Source organism: Erpetoichthys calabaricus, chromosome 9 (genome assembly GCF_900747795.2).
Source record: "Erpetoichthys calabaricus chromosome 9, fErpCal1.3, whole genome shotgun sequence".
NCBI lineage: Eukaryota > Metazoa > Chordata > Cladistia > Polypteriformes > Polypteridae > Erpetoichthys > Erpetoichthys calabaricus.
In genome coordinates, this window is record NC_041402.2 from 49237095 (window position 1) to 49252950 (window position 15856).

The 15856-nt window shown below is 38.8% G+C and overlaps 1 protein-coding gene across 1 annotated transcript in view; it reads right to left on the bottom strand.

The window, feature by feature from the left end:
- Window positions 1–12226: 12226 nt before the first annotated feature.
- The window catches only part of tsnaxip1 (translin-associated factor X interacting protein 1), a 52685-nt gene continuing 49055 nt past the window's right edge, over window positions 12227–15856 (bottom strand). Inside the window, exons 15-16 of the mRNA XM_028809624.2 lie at window positions 12691–12797; window positions 12227–12471 (exon numbers count right to left, since the gene is read on the bottom strand). Of these exons, the coding sequence (XP_028665457.2) occupies window positions 12264–12471; window positions 12691–12797 (315 nt within the window). The 3' untranslated portion in view covers window positions 12227–12263. The remainder of the gene's footprint in view (window positions 12472–12690; window positions 12798–15856) is intronic.

Genomic DNA, 15856 nt, shown 5'->3' on the forward strand with positions numbered 1-15856 from the left:
CATTGAGTGAACTAGGTTTGAAAGATGATCAATAGTTGAGAATAAAACTCTTGTATTGCCAGCTTTGTCATTTATAATTTTAGAGAAAAAGGACTGACTCTCAAGATGGACTGCATTGTTATATTCATTTATTTTAGCCTTCAGTATTTCATAGTGGACTATCACATTAGTTTTTCTCCATTTACACTCGGCTCTCCAGCATGTTCTTTTTAAATCAGACTCCTTTGGGTCTTCCAAAATATGATAGTGCTGGAGGATTTCTTAACTGTCTTTTCAGGGGCCATTGTGGCAGTTGCTGTAGTTCTCACCTTAGCATAAAAAATTTCCACCTTACTGAATATTGGCAAACATCGAAGCTGCAGATGTACCAAAACATTTTTTTAGCAATGCGCTTCTCATTAGTTTTTGTTATCAGTATTTCTACATTAAATAATATGCAAAAGTAGTCTGATATACTGATATCCACAACCTGCCTCACGTTGGCATTCAATCCTTTTGAAATCACTAAATCCAGTGTGTTTGTGCTGGCTGACACGCTGACTGAGATCAAAGGAGTGCAGGAGGTTCATGAATTCTCTTGCTTTTGGGTAACATGGGTTATCCACATAGCAATTAAAATCACAAACAGTTAGAAACGTGCCATAGTTGTTATTATAGATACTGATTCTAAGAATTCTGCGGTGGGTTGGCACCCTGCCCGGGATTGTTTCCTGCCTTGCGCCCTGTGTTGGCTGGGATTGGCTCCAGCAGACCCCCGTGACCCTGTGTTCGGATTCAGTGGGTTGGATAATGGATGGATGGATGGATTCTGAGAATTCCTCAAAAAAAGAAGCATTATATTTTAGAGATCTATAAGCAGTCAATAAGAGAGACTGGGACAATTCCTTGAATAACAACAGCAAGATACTGAATTGTGAAGGTACCAAACTGGCATATTTACACTTTAATTGGCTCAAGTAAACACTGGCTACTCCACCCTCTTTTTTGCCTTGGTGAACTGCATGAGCAAAGCTATAGTTTGGAGGAACTGCTTCAAACACTACCATACCATCTGAGCTGAGCTATAATTCATTTGGTGTAAGAAAGTTGATTTTCTTATCATTGATAAGATAGTTAATATAAAAAGTCTTGCTGGTTAACGCTCAAATATTTAGGAAAGCATTTAAGGTCTCGGAATAGCTGAGCTGAATCGTAATGTTATGGCAGCTTGATATAATAATAGTAATTCTTTCCATTTATATAGCGCTTTTCTCACTACTCAAATGGTATTTACGTTATTTGTGTTATTGCCAATAAACTGTTGTTGTGTTAGTTCTAATATAAAGTGCACATCTATAGATGAAATGGTAATTAAATTATTCGCATTTATACCTCTTTGTCCAAGTTTTTTAGTTTGACTGTGGTTAGTTATTATAGTGCTAATAGTGTGTCCCATCTGAAGATGAACTCACGACCGAATGATTACATCCTATCAAGTTATTATGGATAAAGTCACTGATTTGTTTTTCTCTTTTGGTCTCAGCTTGGGGATTTTCTCCTAGAATACCTGCAGCAGCAGCACCATACAGGTGTAGCAGCTACGAGAGCTGCCAGCTGTACAGAGATGAAGAATTTATCAATCTCTTCTTTATCATGTTAACCAGGAAGGTAAGTGATATACAGGAAGCTGATCTACAGAATATGTTAAGTAAATTGTATTGACTCCCATATTTTTATTCTGTCACCCTGAGTCCCTGTCAGCACTACTAGATTTTTGCTTTAAAACACAGACATTAGTTTTCGGAAACCGTATACCTTGTACTTCTGAAATTGCAGCCTCAGCATTGTAATGTGGATGGGTGAAATCAGTTTGTTTTTTTCGAAAACATTCATTCTAATTGCTCTGATTGGTTCATCCTTATTATGTGGCCTTTCCCCGATCGGGCTCTGCTCATTATCTGATTGGTTACCCTTCACGGAAGAACACAAGTTGCTTTCCGTCTCCCTTGTCGTGTTGTTTACTTGCATCTAAATTGTGTTGGTCCAGTTTGAATGCTACATCCACAATCAAAAGCCGAATAATTTACTGGTTGCCATAAATCCCATGGCTGGTGCCGTCACCACCCCTTAATGATTTTTCCATTGATGCCCAGTGTAGGCAAACATCGATGTCATATGCGTTTTCTCTCATTTCAGTGTGAAAACAATGTTAAAATGCTACTATAAAGGAAGATTACTTTTGTTAAAAAATGCTACACTTACATGATAACATAGTAGTGTGGACATAGCCTGAGAGTCTAACGATCAGAAACATATCACCGGTCTCCATTTGTAGTTTAATCAGGAGAAAATGAAGTTTCATTAAGTCCCTTGCTTTGTTTGCCTGCACACGGACACTGAGCAACCCAGAGCTCAACTTCTGAAACACTCCAAAGTGTCTAAAATTATAAAGGGATCAAACAAGATGGACTCCACTGTTTACTTTGAATTGATTCTTCAACACAGAAGGAAATATTTCTTCACGTAGAAACTGCTAGATATAGTGAAGAAGTTATTAAGTGTTGTAGTCCACCATTTCATCCAAATTAGGGCCATTTTAAATGGTACAGGAGATTATGACTAAGGGCTCTTTCGGTAACTTGAAAAAAGAGAAAGCCAAGTCAAAAAACCTTATTATGAACAGAAACATTTCTGTTGTTGAGTGAACATTAAGTTTATTAAAACTGTTATCTTAATACCTGTACACAAAGTAAAATGTGTATGCTAAAGAAATAACAGTGTGTGAAATGAAACAAAAAACAGAATAGCAAAATTACAATTAAACTATACAATGACAATATAAACAAACTGCACAACATTATCTTCCAAATGTTCAGACAAAGAGTTTGCTAAAAATTCGAAGTAACCTTAATTGCCACTGGAGGCTACAGGGATCAGCAGTTTTCTGTTCTCCAACATAAGGTGTTTCTCAATCAAGATGTTTAACGGTGTTGTCTTAGTCACAAATCCTTGTCTGCAGATTAAAAAATATTTTTATATTGTAAATATATAACATTTTAACACACACTGTATATATTTAATTTTGTATCCCAATTTACACCGAAAAGCAGACTAATTTCATACTTCCTGCTTCTTCGAATATTTAAAAAAAGATCTACATCACATATGTGCTTGCCGATTGTATGCCACTCTTGTTTGGAGGGGGTGAAGATGGCATATTTTAAAAATGTAAGAACATTTATAGTTCATTGTCTCAATGAGGCAGGGGACGTAATCAAGCACCCCAGTCATTTAGTTCAAAAGGTTTTTCCCATCATACCCTTTTGCAAATGGTACAATGTAACAGTTTCTACATATTGTATGTGCTGTGTCTATTCTGCCCCTTGTTCTCTTTGGAATATATGTCCAAGGTATTGAGTATTTTAAGGATATCTCTTTAAGGGGAGAAGGGGGCCAAACCATGCCTGTGAGTTCTTGCATAAAAGTGCTGGTGGTGTTAAAGGAGGGACAGTCTTCAAAAAAAAAGGAGGCATGCATTTTGAAAAGGACAGGAGACAGAGCGGGGAGAGAGGATTATAAAGGGAGCAATCTGAAAGCCTTGACATGTAGATTGATTCGGGCACATGTATAAATGAGTGCTGGCTGATCAGTGGAGGACGTTGGTGTGTACGTCGCTGCCTTTTATTTGTGACATTTGCGTCTTCCATTTGAGGGACACTAACGACATTACTCCCGGCTGAGGTGGAGTTCAGCATCCAGAATAAGACTTGTCTCCAAGTCGGTGAGAACGGTCCTATATTATGTAGTGGGGAAACGTTCCAATGTTATATTTTACCAGTGCGCTGGAATTAATGGCGAAATACCCAGGCCAGTTGGATCCAAACCCAGAGAGTATGATCTAAAAGGGACTGGGAATGCCTATGGGATATAGGGGTGTGCGATATTGGGGGAAAAAAAATATTCGTAAACATTGTATATCGTACACTCCTAATCGGGTGTATGTTTGACTAATATTTGTGTGTATATAATATAATATAGTTAGTATGTATATATGTATATATATTGTCACGCTTGGGTCACAGATTTGCACTGAGACACAGGAGGTTGTAGAAAAAAGAACTTTATTCAAAGCACTGCAAACAAAACATTTGTCTCTTTTCAAAAGTTTAAACGTGCTCCATGACAAGTCAGAGATAACAGTTCCGCCAGGAGCAGAGAATGTCAGAGAGAGAGAGAAACAAAACAACCAATTCTCAAACTGACAGAAGCCCGTACAAGCTTTTTAAGTAAGCGGAGTGCTGCGCGAGAGGCATATTACGCGACAAAGCCGCCAGAAAGGTAAGGAGGAATGTGAAGGTAGTCTGTCAATGTTTTTCAGGGGTTTTCCCAGCAGCGTCTGTATTCTCTGGAGGTACAATCAGCTCCGCAGCTCACAATATATGTATGTATGTATGTGTGTGTATATGTGTATGTATGTGTGTGTGTGTGTGTGTATATATATATATATATATATATGTGTATGTGTATATATATATGTATGTGTATATATATGTGTATATATATATATATATGTGTGTGTGTAGTAGGGTTGGGCGATATGACCAAAATTCTATATCACGGTATTTTTCTTAATTATCCCGGTTTCACGGTATTCGACGGTATTTTTTTCCCCATGCATGAGTGGATGTTAACCACATTTTCCACTGCAATTACTGGCTACGAATAACCTATTCCACTGTCAAGAGTATTGTACATTGTACAAAAAAAAAAATTTTAATGTGCACACAAGTATTAATACAGGTTTGCATTGCCCCATAAAGTGATAGTTTTCAAGGGGGTGGCACTAATGGAGAAGGAATCACATTGCATGACAGATGCAGTCAAAATATAGAACCTTTTTATTGAACAAATTTTGCAAAAACAAACTATAATTTTGACAACATATTTTCAACCATACAAAGAGGCATTTAGACTTAGTAAAATATCCAGAAGTGCTTGTCAAAAATTGTATTGCACTGAATATTATGTCTTAGAAAAGGAATAAATAGTAAATATTTTTTGTAAACCAACTACACTTTCTGTTAATGTTAACAATCTCTGTCCACTGACACGTTAAAGTGACTTTTTAAACAACTTTATCATCATTAAACTGCATAATATTTAAACTAATAAATAATAACAATAAAATAAATAAGAGTATTATTACTGATAGTTGCACTATTATGATTTTCTTCATTAACAGAGGATACTCTTCTCATAAGTTTGAACAGGGCCATAATTCAAGCCAGGAGTAGACCTTTTAACAGTCACTCCAAGAGGAACCCCAATAATGAAAGCCACATCCTGCTGGACATCCCATTTCCCCCAACACTCCTCTCTCTCCCTATTTTGTAGTTTGGCATTGTTAGATTTACAATTGTAGGAAATTTCCAAATCTTTGTATTTTTGCAACAGATGTAGCTGTATTTGTGAACCAATGGTCCATCCAAACTGGAGAACCTCCAGAAATCTCTGATGCAGCAGTAGAGGCCACAACTTCAGGAAGCGAGTCAGCAATTATTGATGAGGATGAAAGAGAAAATGAAGGTAATGTCTCTGAACCAGCATTTAAGGGTGTGGTCAATTTTGATTTCATTAAATCTGTTTAAGCAAGAGATGAGGGGAGCAGTCATCAGTTGTATTTTAATGATACAGAAGGTATTTCCCAAATGCTGTTTCATTATTATAGAACCATTGCTGTTCTTGTTTTATTTCTTATTTATAATTTCAGGGATTCAGTTTTTAGGTAGAAAAGTGGTTTTCTTATTTTAATATAGCTGCTAAAAAATTAACTGCATCATTGAACGTCCATAGAGTGGAAATATTGTAAAAAGTGCATCTTATTGCAATAACAATAAATATCCCTTACTAAGATTGTGCTTTTTTATTTTGTTCCTCACAGGTGGCGCAGTGGTAGTGCTGCTTCTTTGCAGTAAGGAGACTGTGGAAGATTGTGGGTTCGCTTCCCGGTTCCTCCCTGTGTGGATAGCGCTTTGAGTACTGAGAAAAGCGCTATATAAATGTAATGAATTATTATTATTATTGTTCCTGTTTAAGCAGAACTTTGCTTGAAAACACCTGCATGTATATGTGCTAGGAAAATACCATCACCCCCTTCATCCAGTCTGCAGCCTCGTTTTCTCAGCTGAAACTTTAAAAGGTAAAAAAGTCCAAATTGGCATAAGTTGCCCTACTTCAGGGTATTCAAGTACATAACAAACGAGAAGAGTTGCATCAGATGTTTGAAATATTAAAATGTGTGCTTCAATTTAAATGTTTAAAGTCTAAATATTCTTAAATGTAATAGAAATTTATAATTTTTCACCCTCTGGTAGAGGTCCCTAGATGGCTAGATCCATAGTGAAGAATCAGAAATAACATCATATTTGCAGTCACTGACCCCAAAATAGTCTTAACACGATACCCCACATGCTTATGTTTGGACTTTCTTGTTTTTTAACCTTTTGGGAAAGGCTCTTTGAAGGCTAGGACAATCGGCAAAGAATCAAATACTGAAAATATTGTCATATTCCTGATCAGCATCCTCGAATAATACAAAGAACATTCCACATGTCTATATTACTGAGTCCCACTTTTTTTGTGAAAAATCACCCCATTCATGCGATTAATGGGTGAATCCCTTGATGTGGCATGCACGTCAAGTTCTTCTGATCATTTTCACTGAAGACACTTTTTTTTACTCTTTATCATAAGGGTGTAATATGATCTTAAAATGAGAGATTTTCAGGTCTAGAAAAACCCTAAAATGCTCAATGTCTGGTATAACTAGACATCAAGATCAAGAGCTGAGTGGTATGTCATATGTGGGGGTTTTCTTGTACCAGTTAGTCAGGAGGTGCTGGGCAAAAAACTGAAGTAGTTTCAAATCATTCACAAGTAATTCTTATGAACAAAATAGAAATTCAAGTTTTAGTGGAAAAGAGATCTGTGGAATGAGTTTGTCTACTTTATAATACTTTACTGCTCTATTTTGCATTTTGATATACAGGTAATTCTAGCATTTGTTAAAATGTAATATGTTTTGGGCCCATTTGTGAGGTGAAGGGGGTGCTGAACACAATGCAGACTATTAAAGGGAGCAGGGTCAGTGCAGGAAAGAAAGACAAAATGGAGAGAAGGAGATTTTCAAATCAGGGGAAGGGTAAACGTTTGTGTGTCAGGGGAAGCTTGTGTATATTTGTGCTAGTAAACAATAAAAAATATTATTACTACATATAATTTATACATTTATGACTTACTAGATGTTTTTAGTTTTCTTCACATTTTCTAGCCAATGAGCGTCATCCTGCAGTAGGTTGCAAAACTCGCAAATTAATTTTCATGAAATTATTAACGATAAACTCGTGAATAGGTGGATCAGAGATTCTAAAACCTGCAAATCGCAAGGGCGAAATGTATTTTTATAAATGTTCAGAATGAAGATACGTAAACTTGTGTTTTCTGTAGACATACCACTATTTAATAAAAAAAAAAGTCTCTTGTGCCATTACAGTATACTAGACTTTTGCACCTTTTAATACAAGCAACAACACCCAATTTAACGTGACTAATTCTGCCTTTTGTAGTTTCAGTAGTTCAAAGTCATTTGTGAGGAAGCCTGCGCTTACCTGGACAGGACGTTCCTAGAAGGCAGACATCCTGGCCGGGGAGGAGAAGGGGATTAGACCCGAAAGAGAGGCCCAGAAAGGATGGACGGACAGCCCAGTGGAAGCAGAAGATGTTGCTGGGGACTTTTTACTCCCCCAGCACGCTAGATAGTAGTAGTCCCGGATACCAGTACTCAGTAGGGATCCAGCAGGGCATGTTGGGAACTGGAGTCTGGCAACACAACCCTGCTGGGGTCCGTGAGTGCCACAGGGGGGCACTACAGGGAGATACGCTCCCTAAAATGGGACTTCTGTATGACCCGGGAGTACTCCTGGGTCCTTAATAAAAGGGACCACTCTCCCTTTTCCAGGGAGTTTTTCAGTTGGAGGAGGGCAATGCGGTGGTGGTATTGTGGAGAGAGAGAGAGAAAGAAAATGTTTTTTGTGCTTGTAATAAATTTTGGAAGTACTGTGTGAAATAAACACCTCATTATTTGAACCCGGGACTCTTTGTGTGATCACGTTTGGGGTTTTGGGGCAGGCTAATGTCCCAGTTTCTATCACGCAAAGATGTAGTGATGTCAACATTTACCCATTTTGCCAGGACCATGGTGTCCAAGGATGTCTACCCCACTTTGCAGACATGGTAAGAATGAAAATTTACTGTGCACGTCTTCCACGTATATTACCTTCAAACCTCTGTGACTGACTGAAATGCGCATAGTGGAAAAAGAAAGAAGCTGCACTCTGCAGGTTGATAAAACTAGAAGACAAATACAGCCAACAAGCTGTGCATAAAACTGCCGTGGTCTTTTAATTTATTTTTCTTTGGTAACCCATTTTAAATGCCCCCAGATTCCTCTGCATCTATCCAGGGTCCTGAGGTTGTCTAGAGACTGCTCCCTCTAGTGACACTCCACCACACAGTTCTTGGAGCACCATTCATAAAAATAACCGTTTATGTTTCGACTCCCCCAGGTGACGGAGGATTGTACCAGTAGCCCCCATTGTGTACATAAACATCCAGTACCTCCAAATCCTTCACAATTCTTTAAATATGAAGTGATGCTTAATGTATCTTTAATGACAATGTGCAAATCTACATTTCTGCTTATGTTTTGACATATTTTAAATTATGTCCTGCTTGTTTGGTTTGACCCAACACATGCAATAATTCTCACATAAAACTTTAGCTTGAAACATTTATAGAATAAAACGGAGAATAAGGAAAATTTTCAGACTTGTTTTTGATTGACTCTTTTTGTCTTTCATTCTTGAAGTCTAGGGAAATGCTTTGAATGACTGACTGATGTCCTTGCAGCGTATATAAACCAGTCCAAAAAGAAGACTGCTCAAATGGCAGACCTTGAGCTACTAATAAGGAGGTAACTTTTACAGACCCTTTCATAATTCCCTGTAGATTTCATCAGGTCACAGCATCAGTGAGAATGGTGTTAAACCAGTTACAGGATTGTAAGTTGTTGTTCAAGGCAATCTGCAAACCATTTGCCCTCTTGTATTGTTATATTTTAAAATGTATTTTTGTTCTTCTTCATCAACATTCCGAATCCTAATCACTCCTAGTTCAATATGATTGATGCTTGCATTATAATCTCACATTTGTGGCTTTTTATGTTACAAAGGCTACCCTTTTGGTTTGAGTGATACTGTTTGTGCCAATAGAGGAATGGAGTTTTGTTGAGCTTTCAGCTTGAAGTACACACACAGCTTAGTGGTGCCATGCGCATTGAATGCAATGTTCATAGAACGGGTGTGACACTTTATCTTTGTTTTCGGTGCCTGTTAATTCTTTGCATTGCGTAGTAATGCTTTTTTATTTATACAGACCAAACATTAGTTTAGAAATGAAATGTACCATATATTGGTACCATATACAGTATTTCAGAATCGATGACTTCCATTCTGTTTATGTAGTTGATTATACTTTGTTTAAATAAACTTACCTGTTGTGACAGATAGAGGTCTCCGTGACCCCTTGAACCCTCAGACTCGACTCCAGACACCAGGTAAAAGTCCAATAATTATATTTATTTTAATAATAAAGTGCACAAAGCACCCTCCACTCCACAATACTCAAATAATAAATCAATAAATAATCAATAATCCTCCACACTCCCAGACGCGTTGCCACCCTTCCTCCCAGCTCAGCTCAAAGTCTGGGATTTCCCATCATCCTTTTATACACCCTGACCCGGAGGTGTTCCTGTCCAATCCGTCCACAGTTCCTTATCCCTTCCGGGTCAGGGTAAACAGTCCTTTTCTTCAACCCGGGAGCACATCGTATCTTCCTGTCACGTGACCATGACGTACTCCCGGGTTATATGGCACATAAGAGCCTCCGAGTCCTCCTACAGCAACTTCTGGTGGCCCCCAAGGTATCCAGCAGGGCTGCGTATAAAAACTACATAGTCCATGAGGCCCTGCTGGAACTCGGGGGACGTTCACGCTGTTGGGAGAGCTCCTCCTGGCGGCCTGGGGGTGAGAACTGGAATCGAAAACCGGCAATCCACCACACTGTATAGTATTACAACATTTTTAAATGAATAACTCTGTAAAAAATCAGTTTCCTGCCTATAAATATGTATTGGGGCAAGAGAAATAAACACCAATAAGTCTGGTAGAATTGTTTTCAGCACATTATACAAAGATCTTAGGCCTCTGATCGTTCAATCAAGTGGTTTATATGTTGTGAAGTGAGTATCGGACTCAGTGCTGCACTTTCAGAAATAACCACACATTTGTTCACATCCATCCACATAATGTTAGGAAAATATAATAGTATAAGTATATGAAATTTAACTAAGGGTGGATTGTTGTGGCTTTGTGTTTGCTCTTCAAAGTGAACTTATGTAGTAAAATTTCTCTTTTATGTGCAGGTCATAGTAAATCCTTAATAGAAAATGTAACAAGTGGCCCCCAAAACACACGGGGCCTCATTTGTAAAGCTATTAAGAAGGACATTCACACATCTTCTGGATTGGTTTTACTTTTAATATTTGAAATATGTTGGAATATCCCTATAGGCAAACACTGGCCATGTGCATTTTAAGTTTCCATGCTTTAGATGGTAGATTGTCATATATACAATTTGTGCAATGCAGTGCCTGCTTGTGTGCCTGATCACAAACAAAGATGAGCAGTAAAAAAATAAATTGTAATACAATAAATTTCAGACTTATAATTGTGAAAATATGCATAGAGTAATTACAATCTAACTCTTGACTGCCCAACACAAAGTGTCATTCAAGTCTAATTACATGAGGAAAAGCCCTTTTTATGTTGGAAGTTGCAGGCTTTACACATCTGTACCATTTGCAAGAGGGTATGATGGGAGAAACCTTCTGAACTAAATGACTGGGGTGCTTGATTACGTCCCCTGCCTCAATGAGGCAATGAACTATAAATGTTAACATTTTCTAAGTATGCCATCTTCACAACCCTCCAAACAAGAGTGGCAGACAATCAGTAAGCAAATATGTGAAATAGATTTTTTTTTAAATACTCAGAAGAAGAAGGTATGAAATTGGTCTTAATATATTGGGGCCCACCAGGCTTGCAGCGCCAGCTTAACCCGACACAGACAAGCATGGGACACAAGTTCAAGGCACACGGGTTTTATTTTTTTCTTTTTCTCGTGGGAAACGCCTTCCCCATTTCCCACAAACACAACACAGTCCAAAGCACAGCACACAAACAATACTCCTGCTCCACTCTTTTCCTTCTCCTCCACTCCTCTGGTCATGCTTTGTCGCTCCTCTTACCGACTCTGGCTTCCCGATCAGTGGCTGCAGGCTCCTTTTATAACACACCCGGAAGTGCTCCAGGTGCTTGATTACTCGTTTCTGGCAGCATTTCCGGGTGTGGCAGAAGAACTGCCCAAAAGGGCTAAGCAGCTCCTGCTGCAGCACCCCCTGGGGCACCTGCAGGTCCCAACAGGGCTGCACCACACTCCAACTCCCATGAAGCCCTACGGGAGTCTGAGTCACTGCTGTAACCCAGGGGGTTGCCATCTAGCATCCCGGGGGAGGTAACGCTCTGGCCATGCTTGCTGTCAGCATAGAGGTGTCCCGGCCACATGCTACAATATATATATATATATATATATATAAATAAAATATCTCCCCTAAACATGTTAATTGAACGACAGCTTCCCCTCCTGGAGTACAAAAAACTGTTGATCCCCGTAGCTTCCAGTGGTAAAAAGGTTACTCCCAATATTTAGCTAACCCCTTCATATTCATATTTGGTAGATGGTATGATATTGTATAGTTTATGTTATTGTATAGTTTGTTTAATTGTAATTTTGATATTTGTTTCTGCACACAGTGTTAATAAAACTGCTGTTTATTTCTTGAACATTTTTATGTTGGATACAGTTATGAAGATAACAATGTTAATAAACCTAATGTTCACTCAACAACAAAAATGTCTGTGGTCATAGTAAAGGCTTTGGAGTTGGCTACCTGTTTTTTCAAGTTGCCTACATAGCCCTTAGTCATAATCTCCAGTGGACTCTTTTAGATGATTTGTGCATCATCATCATCTCAGTTATTAACAGGCTTCATTGTAGACAATAATTGGTGCCCTCCACAACTCCTCTGCAGCTCTGCTACAGTGTTAGTCTTGTTTGGCCGGAGGGGCTGTTCTTTTCACGTCGGCCACTGACAGTCTTGATATGGTTAGGCTGATATCTAATGGGCCAGCTTTATCCAGGTTTTCAGGTTCTGTCTGGAAAGCCATGGAAATGTAGCCTTCCACTATTTGCTCTTCTGCTGAGGGATCAACAGATTTAAAGGCTCTTCTCAAATCAGAAACGGTCACAGTTCTAGTTTAAAAAAAAAAAGAAATAAAATATAATTGAAACTGCAAAGAGAACCAGTTTCCACTAAGTGACTAGCTGGAAAGTTTAAAATGTTAAAGCTTTGACAAATGTCTACACATTCAGAGAATAAAAGAGTAGAGGGCAAGATCAGCAACCATCTGCACTATCTTAAAATAACAGCAGTGCACATTCATCCCCATGTCCCCCGTGAAGGACACCTACGTGGAAGTTCCCAGCTCCTTCTGTAACTCAGAAATGAACTGGTGCTTTTCATCTGTGGCTTGAGTCCTAACAAGTTTCAGAAATGGACCAGGCTTTCCTTCTTCTCCCTGTGGAATGAATAATAGATTTGAACATAACATCTGAGAGCAGGTGTTTACAGGAAAATGACTAACTTTATGAAGTGCTGAGTAGTTTTTCCAGTTTTTCTTTATCCATTTCTGTCTCCTGTCACTAATGCAGTGGCTCCCAACCTGTTCTATGCCCCACACCCTGGGAAAATGTTTGATTTATGTTTGCACCCTCTACAAAAGTAATATCACATTTGAAGATGAAGTCCAATTTCTAATTTTTGAACCACATGCAGTACTGCGGGTGAACAAACTGAACTCAAACACATAAAAATAAACTTTTAAATACATAATATTTAAATACAAACACAATAAAACACAATTTGTATAAATACAAATCGTCAGGAATCTTGTAAACGTGTCCCCTGTGAATCTTAAGACACTCGATTGACAATCCTGGGGTTGGGGTAACCCATTTGAGGCATCAAATGTTGCAAGGAAATGACACACAATCAGTGATCAAGGAATCTTGGGGCATTTGAGACCCCTGGGAAGCAATGGGTGCCAGCGTGCCACTAAGCAATGAATCACAGTTGACAAGCTTTGTCTCCCGATGATAACTGCATTGTAGTTCAAAAATAAATAAAATTACTACACTGCTGCTAGGACCACCAGCAGGAGAGATGGACTGAGTGTAAGCAGCAGGTGTTACATTCAAATCAGTCCCCCCGTTGTCCAGCCACTGTGGGGGAAAAAAAAAGTGAATCAAACCTGGACATCCATGACATTTCATGATCAGAGCTTTCACAGAAATCAGTACTAGACCTTCTCTATGGATCACTGCAAGGTCCAAATTCTACAATCTTTAAAAAAAAAAAAAAAAAAAACATTTTTGCCTTCACGAATGCCTCACGTGCAGCTAGGAACCCACGAGAACGTGCATTTCTGTGCCTCATTCAAAGGTGACAGTTCTGCACAAAATGCTTGATGCTTTTAATATCATACTAGAGCAGCACTAACTAATAAATGATGACACACTGCAAGACACCTGCTGCACCACAATAAAGTCGGACAACGCCACCCACTCAACTTGGGCGAATTGTGGCGCAACCTTCCTGTTTCTCACACCCTCTGGGGTTGGGAACCTCCTGCACTGATGAAAGCCTATTTTGAATCATGTTTTATGAAGAAAATTGTAAGCAGCTCTGAACAGAGGCCTTGCTATTCAAATAATTTAATGTCTATATGTTAAATGAGGTAAAATCATATAAAAATACTGTACATGTCTATTTCTACACTGAGTTATAATGCACTTCATATTTAGCTTAAGTTCAAGCGATTAGATTAAGTTGGACTGTTCAGTGCCATAGTGTGCTTCTGATATTTCAACTTCTAAACATAACCATATGAAAGTTAAAATCCATACATCATCCACATTTGAGCATTAATGTTTAAAAACAGATTCCTTGACTTTGCCAACATGCAGTATCTCTCTATTATATAAAAAAAAAAAATTTGGGATGAGAGTTCGACGAGATGTGACCTTTTGAAGATCTTTGAGAGACACTTTCACATCCTGCGAGACGGACAGGTCACGTCATACTTACAAGCTTTGGAAGCAAGTCCCGTGATACACATGCACAGCAGGTTAGAGATAATGGAAGCAGGAAAATTTCAAGAAAATGAGAGTAAAGCTCACATTAGCGCAAACAAACAGAAAATATCACTCGGTGAAATAATGGAACAGCGAAAAGAGATCGAATAGTGTTGAGGATGTCTGGTGGAGAAGAGAGACAAGGCAGTGATTTTAAAATGCAGATCATGCGGCACAGGAGAGCAGCAAGCCAGCAGCTGATCGAGCAAAGAGGAGGTAAAAAAAAAACAAATGTTATTTGATACCCATTGTATCACCATTAAAGGGGGGTTTCTCGGAGGAGTGGCCACATCTCCTTGCGGTGTGTTCAGCCCCCTCTTCACAACAGCGTGCAGTGTTGGCGGGTTAGGTTAGGTGAGTGAAGCGAGCAGGGGGCGAGGTCCCTAGTACTGATTAAAAACAATTGGTTATGTCTGTTAGGATTACATATGGCTAAATACAGTAAATGGGTTCTTTGTATGCCTGTTTCAACAAAAGTGGAGTGCAGCAACTATGACCTTATGTCAGAGGACAGCTGGGACAGAACTGGAAGATGGTGCCATTGACTTATTGATAACCTGATGCTTAGTCAGACACATTCCAAAATAGCCGAAACTTTTTTTTCCTCTTACCGATGACATCACCTATATTTTTCAAAGATTTGCTAAAAATGCATTGTGAAAATTATAAAAACTTACATTGATGTATTTGGCCGGTGGCTTTAGCCAGGGCGACTTACAACTTTTGAGATACAATTGGTTACATTCATTTTGTTTTTGTCTAGTTGGAGCACAGGCAGGTGATGCGACTCGCTCAGGGTCGCACAGTATCAGTGGCAGGAATGGAATCCACGACCTCAGAGTTTGAAGTCCAAATCCTTAACCACTGCGCTACGCTGCCTGCCACCAGGACCTCATACTTATCCCCCCTTATTAGAAAGATGAATGTCTGCTCAGCAACACCGAATGTGTCAGGTTCACTACTCACGTTTTAAAAGCAATCTTGTAATATCTGACTCATTTTGTCCTCCTGGAGGACCACAATAGCCACATGTGATTAGGTCAAATTGGCTAGGGGGACTGATTTTTATTTTATTTTTTGTCTTTTATTGCAGTGCTTCCCTCTGTTTTGTGTTGCATTTTTTTCTCTATTAGTGGAACACACTATATTGAATATTCCATTAGCTTTATTCTATTTTTTAATGTTCATAGCTGTATATAATTAAAGTTACTGAAAGAAAAAGCCAAATTCCAGGATTTAAGTAGAGATGAAACTGCACTGTTTGCAGTAGCCTGCCTTATCTGTCACAAACCAAATAACTTTTTACAAATCCATCCATCCAATTTGTGTACCTCCTTTTCAACTACACATTCATTGGGACCATAAGCCCCTCTGAACTGCCAAAGGTTCAGACAGAAGCTGGGGTTCACTGCAATACATCATCTGCATGGAAGTGGCTCTTTTC